Below are 8,608 nucleotides of genomic sequence, written 5' to 3'. Positions count from 1 at the left end.
TTATTATTATTATTATTATTATTATTATTATTATTATTATTTATTATTATTATTATTTATTATTATTATTATTATTATTATTATTATTATTATTATTATTATTATTATTATTATTATTATTATTATTATTATTATTATTATTATTATTATTATTATTATTATTATTATTATTAATTATTATTATTATTATTATTATTATTGTTAATATTTTTATTATTCATACAGATTATTACAATTAAAATTTTTTTCAATAAATACAATAATTCCAAACCATTTATAATTAACAAACATAAAATTACCGTGAACAAAGTGTAAAATTACCTGTTAATAATAACAGTACAAATTATATACAGTGATTTTGCGCATAATTCTGCAAATTTCAACTTTTCCTCGTCATTACCATTATCAATGAATAAAATTATAGGTTGCAATTGATGCGTTAAAATATCCGAAGTAAATCCATTACTTATATCTATCTGCATGTTTAAGTTATAATATGAATTAAAAAAGTATATTATAAATTCTTCGAAGTTGCAATCAAATAAAAAAAATCTATTTGAAATAATATCGAAATATTAGCTTTAGAAAAATGACTATTTTAGAATTAAAATTAGGTTCTTCTTTCACCATTGCAAAAAATAATTTCTTCATTAAATTACTTAAAAGTTTTTTTACTAAAATTTAGAAAATACCAAAAAATTGTAAAAATACCAAATTGAAGAAAAAAAGAAGAAAATGGAATAAAATATTTGCAAAAAACGACACTTACTACAGTTGGTAAAGATGAACGTATAACAAAATTGGTCAATTCCGGAATTTCATAAATGCTCGTGAAATCAATTCGTTTCCGTTTTTCCAGTGCACGAATTGTATAAACAGTACTAGGAGAGCTAAAAATAATTCGGATATTAATTATTGGCATTTTGCACCTCACTTTAGTGACACATTTTAAAATTTAATTTCGAATTTTTAAATGATTAATTTAATGACAATCGTACAATGCTAACTAATTTCACTAAAAGTTACATATAAAAAAACATGCATTTTTATTGCACAATAATAGAATAATCATTAAAATGGAAAATTTGAAAATTTTAAAAAATAAGTTTTAATATTTCTCCTGCAAAATAAATAAGTTTGCTGATAATTTGATTAAATTTTAAAGACGAAAAATTTCAAAAGACATTTTCTATGCTTTGAATATTTCAATATTTCAAATTATATTTTCAGGCAGTTTTTTCTCCTTTTTTTTCAAACTAAATTATTTGAGCTGAACATGCATTTTCAACAATTCTACTTTATCAATTAAATGTTCTCGAGAAAACAAAAAAGAAAACAAATTTTTTAATATACCTTTCCTTAATTAAATACACAAAATGATATCTTCCCTTCAAATTTTCAGCCATTTCCATAAAAATTTTAGCTTCATTACTGTTACGATCATCGAAAACGCCAACTGTTATTGCTGGTCTAATTTCGTCGAATAATTCCAATTTACCTTTAAAAAAATTGCAATTTATCAAACTTAAATTGAAATTTAAATTTTAAATTTTACAAAACCTTTTGCAATTATACCAGAAATCAAATATTTTATTTTAAATACTTTATTTTCTTGAAGGTGATTGCAAAATTCGATAAAAAACTCACAAATATTTGGAGTTACTCTATCTTACATTAGTAATTATTTAATTAACGACTTTAATCCATTTTGATAGATAAAGATTTCGTGAAAAATTTCCTACACAAATATTAATATTATAAATTTAAAAAAAAGGCGAAATTTTTTTTATTTTTTTATTTTTTTTATTTTTTTTATTTTTCAAATTATTGTTTTTTTAAATTACTGAATGTTCTCGAAATTTTTTTTAATGAAAAATTTTTGAAATTTTTATTAGTAAATAAAATGCAAATATTATCAAGCAAAATACCTGCTTTAATTTGTTTTAGTTCATCATCCGAATGAATTTCTTGTGCTGGTGATAATATCAAACTGCAAGACAATAATTATGGAAATGTTTATAATATTAGTTTGACTATATCAAAAATTAACATAATTGAAGAAAAATTCAATCGTCAATTACTCTTCCTCATTTTTCGTTTTACATCTGTACTCTCCTATCATTATCAATAATTTTACTAGTTTATTCGAATCTCACTGTCACTGTTTGCATGTTTGTATGTCATTATTATCATTGTCACAGGTTGTTATCATTATGGTTACTATCAATTTGCTTAAAAAAATTTTAAATGAGAAGAATTATGTTGTTAATCTTCAATTGTCCTATTTCATAATTATGATCTAAATTATGAAAAGGACATCATCTTCTTTGCTCGATTGTTCATGTTCTCTTCATTTTAAACTCTCGTTTATTCTTCAATGACACTTGTGCAAATCGTACTCATCGATATAAGCTAATTCAAATATTACAGTACCAAAATTGTTTATTTCAATCAATCGAAAAAAGAAAAAAAACAATCGATTCGCTTTTTGATTACTGTAAATTCCATCATCGTTATCATAACCTATCATTCTATTCAAGCAATAATTTTACATTTTTTTAGTTTAATCACTTTACATATCTTTATTATCATATTGATACATTCGTTGTTATTCATTCATTGGTTCCTTGTATCAAACGATTTGATAATATCTAGGTACAATATTAAATTTGTCATTTAAAGAAGCCAATTTATAGTTGAGTAGAAATTTCGAATCTATTTAATTTAATTGCTTAATTGCAGAATGGTAATGATAAACTTACAGTTGAACCCAATCGATGTAATACTTTGCATCACGCAATTCTTTAGTCTTTCCAAATATATCATTCGTCTTGAATGCGAATACCGTATGATAATCATTAGGTTTTGTGATATGATCAGCACATAATTCATCAAATTCATGACATGCTAATGCACCGAATATAAGTGTTGGATGATGCAAAACTAATGATTTCGACGCTTCCGCCCATAAATAAAATGCATGTTTACTTACATTATCTTCTGAAAAAAAAAGAAAAAATTAAGTTTAATTTTTAATTTTAAACATTTCCAAATACCAAAATTCCTTAATTATCAAACCACTTATTTAGTATTTCGATTGACTGATTATAATATAATGCATCATTTATGTTTTATCTTTCTTTTTTTTCTTCATATTACTTATAATCACATAAGTGACAATGCAAATGATTTCATTCAATGTTGTATTCATTTTTATTATTAATTATTAAAAAGGAATACAATATTAGATGAATGATATGGTACTGAATTATAGAAAAAAAAAAAACAATGAAATTTAGTTTATTAGAAAATATCAGAAAAAGGATATGATAAATTTTCAATCTTTTCATTTCTCCTTTCAATTATTCATCATTTCTTTCATTTCTACATTTAAAAAAAAGGTAAAATAATTTAAATGCATATAAATTACCAATATTCCAAAAAAGGATAAACGTTAGTTGATCTTTACTTATAGCATCATCTAATGCGCTTTCATCCATACGTTTTAATTGATGCCAATTTAATTGCTTGTCAAATGATCGTTGTTCCAATAGCAATGGTTCGATAAGATTAATTTCTAATGGAGAGCATAAAATAGTATTTTTAAACTTCGTTACTTTTGTTTTACGTTGCTTCGCCACTAATTCCTATAACGAAAAATTAAATTTTTGAAAAAAAGATTTCATTTTGAAATTTATTAATTTCAAAAATTCCATAAGCAAATTTTAGTGTAATTTAAATATATTTAAGGGATTTTTAAAACTTTTAAATTTACCTCATCCGATAATCGACGTACAAACCCAACTTCTTTATCTGCTTCTTTGCTACAGTATACAGTTAGATCATGTACAGTATGTTGTGAAAGTACACTGCAATTACTACAAACAAATAAAAAAAGACCAACCAAATAACAAATACAAATGTATTTGATTAAAGAAGAAAGTTATATAATAAGTTAGGCAAATATTAAATCACGTCACGTAATAAGTCACGTATTTATTACTCAAGCTATGCATTTATTGCATATACGTGTAAGTATTACTTAGTAAGTGGAATTTAGTATAATATAATGCAAGTGGAAAGTGAAATTTCATTTTTTAATGTTTTGGTTTTTTTTCTCATTAAATTAATCAATACAACATATCCAAACAATCAAAGAGTTATCATTTAGGTATAAGTTATTATAAACTGTAAGAATGTTTAGTAAAATCGAATATCAACTAATCACAAATCATAAAAAGCCCAATAGTTGTCAAATAGCTGAGGAAATTTATAATAAAATAAGTAGTTAAAGCTAACTACTTAAAAATAAGTGCTTAAGATATGTATTTAAAACTCCAATTAACAAAATAAACTCATAATGTTTTACAAAGCAGTAAATACAATGTCTCGCTCCCTTTTTTTTCATTTAATAAATTTTGTTTGAAAAAAAAATAAATTTTAAAAAAAAGACAAACTTTAGAAGTGATGCTTCAATAATTGCTTTCTTGTGGTTAAGTTTTGCTGCAATTTCATATACTGCATCACCGTTTTTCCTGAAATTTAAATCTGTCGTCAAAGTAAGTATTCCAGAAAAAAAAATGATTAAATTAGATTAAAAATATTTTCCGACTCCTTTAAAATTATGCTTCTTCAATTTATGACAAAAAATATTTAAACTAATCATAGATAATAGTATTTTTACTTAGTACTACATCCGAAACTAGCAAAAACCTTCGGAAGGATTTCATAAAAATGAAGATAATAATACTTGAATTGAAATTATTATAAAGCTTTAATATCGAGCAATTAATTATTTCAATTCTTTACTGAAATTTTTTTGACAAATTATAATATTTTCAGAACAAAGAAGCGGAAAAAAAAGGTGATGAAAATTACGGATCATCGATAATTAGCCAATGGAATGATTGTTGCAAAGAATATTGTAAACATTTCGATTGTTCTTCTTCTGTACAATCTATCTGTAAAACAAAGGAAAAAAGAAATGGAAAATTTTTATAAGACAAATAAGAAATTGGAATCGTTTCGTTGATTTTTTTTAAATCCTTTAAAGTTTAATATTAATTTGCAAACATTTATAGGCTTTTTCAATTATTTAGTTTTCAGAAAATTGTCACCCAACTTGCTTCAAAAACTTTCTGAATGATTAATGTGTTTTTGAAATAATCTATATAAAAAATAATTGATTCATACGTTTTCGATACTAATAAATTAAACATATAATTAATTTAATAGTTTGTGCAAACCATCCAAACAAGGGATTTTTTATTTTTAGTTATTGATGTCATATTTGATTACTCGGTCAAAATAATTTACTTTGATTTTTTATTTTATTAATGATAAAGCAATTTATACAATTCAACAAACAAATTCGGAAAATAATTAATTCAAATTTTGAAATTTTCAATAATTTAATCGAAAAATTTTCCAATTTCCTTTTCTAAAAGAAATCAAACCTTTTCAACTATTAAATTAACCCGCACTTCTCGTTTCAAACGTTGAGTAATTTCATCGAGTACAGCAAGCATATCATCACTGAAAAGTTGATCCGATTCTAGAGAAGAATCATGTCCATTCATGCTTTCAAATGTACTAACCTGATTTACAATTATACATATAAGTACAGCTTATTAGGATTTCCGATGGTACCAAACCGGGAGCTCGTGCAAATCCTGTTGCTTCATTCTGACCACTAAATCCTCCAGTCTTTTTCCTTGGACATTCAGCTCTAGAAATTAACAAAATTTTTGTTTGCTTACTTTTTATTTATATTTAATAAGTGCAATTTAAACAGTTAACGCAAATATCTTAATAATAAGGTAATAAATAATAACTGTTTACAACATTAATATTGTTTTTTAAATTGCTTAAGTACCTAATAAAACTTCAATTTTTTTATACTTAATAATCATACTTTAACATATGATTATATGATGAAGTATCACATTACACTAAACATGAACGTTTAGAATAATTCATTTTCGTTTAAATTAATTCCTATTAATTTCCATTTAATTACTTTTTTTATTGTTAATAGAGACAAAAATATTCATTTATTCCAAAATTACCTATTATTACATGCATAGTGAATGTCATATTTGACTGGAAATTATTTAGCTCAAAATTACTTAATTAAAATTAATTTCATTTTATTCCTTTTCATGAATTCTCATTGACTTATTTGTTTTATATTAGAAAATTATTGTTTTTTTGCATGACAATAATTTGATTAAAAAAATTGACAAAATTGATTTGCAATAAAAAACTTATTAAAATGATTAATATGAAATGGTTCTTTTAAAGATCATGAAAAAAGTTGAAAAAAAAAGTTTGTCGAAGTATGTTATGATTGAAACAGATAATTTGTATAACTCGTTGGATGTTTTAGATTAAAATTCCACTTTGGATCAAAGTATTAACATTTCCTTATTTTGAATTTCGCCACCAGATCTAAAAGACTCGCTTGATGTCGCAGATCGAAGTATCGAAGTTTCATCACAGACTAAATTATTATTGAATTTGAAAACATCAATCTTCAGTATGATATTCGTTCAATGAACAAAATGCTGGGTGAAGTGAGAAGGAGTACAAAAGGAAATGTGAATAAAAAAGAACAAGGTAGGAAGAAGACGAGTAGTAGTGTCGTTTAATGAATTATTGCATGTCACTTAATTGCATATTTTCTGTCCGATGTTCCGGATAACAAGTTTTTTTCTCCTATCAAATATTTCCGTATTTCCAAATATTTCAAATATTTCCGGATAGCAATTTTAGCTTCTATTCGAAATTTCGAGTCATTGAAATTTCATCCTATCATTTTTAATTTTTTAATTCGCCAACTAAAATTGAAAAATTAATGAAAAAGTTACTGTCATCATATGCATCCTTTATTTATAAATTACCATCATATAAAGATTATTGAACTTTTAGCATTTTCTTCCCGAAAAAACTTTTAAGCAAAAAAAAATTTTACAAAAATTTCACGAATAGAAAGTTTAAAACTTCAATGTTAAAAAATGAAAAAAAAAAAGAAGAAATTCATCTTACCTTACATTTGTTTCGATAAATACGATGAAAAAAGATAAATAAGAGAAATACATCACTTGCATCAACCAAATGTCATTCAACCAAGGACGCTTCTCAGTTCACCGAAATTTGGAAATAATGAATTAACACATAAATATATTTGAACGAACTTCAATGTCATTCAATTCACTATCGTAACAGTTCATTGTCAACCATCGAATGTACCGTTAATTTAAATTTAATTCCTATAATGCTAAAAATTGAGTGAAGAAATGAAAATGTTGCAACTTATTCAGTAATACTTATAATACCATTTTATTTAACTGATATGTAATTTAATACTTACTTGTCCAATAATAATAAAAAGTGATATATTTAGTTGATAATGCTAACAAAAGTAATAATTTCATATCTAATTAAAACACTTACCTAATCAATGATATATCCAATTAATGATTGCTTAATTATTCAATATTATAAACAAAATTTACAAGTGCTTTGGACAGTAATGAAATATACTACGACTGTAGTAATTGATAACTATATAAGATCTAGTTCTGTAGGACTGCGTTAAGTATACTTTTGTTGAAATAAATGCATTTTTTGCATGCTATACTACTTCAAATAATTCAATAACATTCATCTCAAGAGTAAAATTTATGAGACTTATCAAAAATTTATTTCAGTTAATTTACAACTGAACCGTCTAATAGTGATTGAAAATTGTATGTAAAAATTGGAAGAAATTTACAAATTGTTCCACATTTAAATATGTCATTAATTATGGATATTGCTGTGAATTTATGTGAAGGATTCTTGCAAAGTTTAAAATTATTGTAGTTCCAAAAACTGTTGTAAATCGAACCGTTTTTAAATTTAGGAAACTACTATATGAAATCAGAAATTATTGCAAGCTTAAACAATTGTTTTTGACCGAGAAATTATTATTAAGGGAATAAGGGCAAAACAATTGTTTCAGAATCGGGATTCACATTCAGAGATAGCCAATCGCTAATATTATCGAACGGCATTTGGTTTCGGAACTTCAATTAAACAGAATGAAAAATCTAAGCGTCGATTTTTATAACAAGCTGAAGCTTTGTTTCTGGTAAATAATGTGCGGAATTTCGATGACACCATTATTTTGAATTCCTGTTCACTGGTATTACATGGCAACGCCTAGAACATGTTTTATTAGCTTGTCACAAAAACCGGAGCAAACGACCAGACGGGGATTTCTCGGCAACAAGATAACAATAAGCTTGATAAATACCATTACTAACTTCTTTCCTTCAATAACATAAATTCGAATATAACCGTGGTTTATTAAATGAACTTCAATCTCCGCCAATACCATGTAATATTGCGTTTGATTTAATAGGGGAGGAAATAAAATTAGATGAAGTGAATCTGTGTAAGATAATACGAACAATAATAAACACCTGAAATGAACACCTGAAATGGTCAACTTTTTAACCAGGAAATTTATCACCGATTTTATTGCATCCATTTACTGATCTTTAATGGAAACATTAGCAAGGATATAACAAGATAACAAATAATCCAAAAAAATTACTAATCA

The 8,608-nt window shown here is 24.5% G+C and overlaps 1 protein-coding gene across 1 annotated transcript; it reads right to left on the bottom strand.

The window, feature by feature from the left end:
- Window positions 1–317: 317 nt before the first annotated feature.
- LOAG_10401 (hypothetical protein) lies at window positions 318–5,579 on the bottom strand (the record flags this gene model as incomplete). Its single annotated transcript, XM_020448154.1, has 10 exons — window positions 318–476; window positions 770–890; window positions 1,354–1,498; window positions 1,929–1,990; window positions 2,763–3,000; window positions 3,431–3,647; window positions 3,776–3,869; window positions 4,458–4,535; window positions 4,879–4,961; window positions 5,457–5,579. The coding sequence occupies 10 exons, from the start codon at window positions 5,577–5,579 to the stop codon at window positions 318–320; spliced, it is 1,320 nt and encodes a 439-aa protein (XP_020301677.1).
- Between the last annotated feature and the right edge of the window lie 3,029 nt (window positions 5,580–8,608).

Source organism: Loa loa (assembly GCF_000183805.2).
Source record: "Loa loa unplaced genomic scaffold supercont3.82, whole genome shotgun sequence".
Taxonomy (NCBI): Eukaryota; Metazoa; Nematoda; class Chromadorea; order Rhabditida; family Onchocercidae; genus Loa; species Loa loa.
Note: the sequence above shows the minus strand (reverse complement) of the source record. Positions and strands in the feature narration are given on the sequence as shown.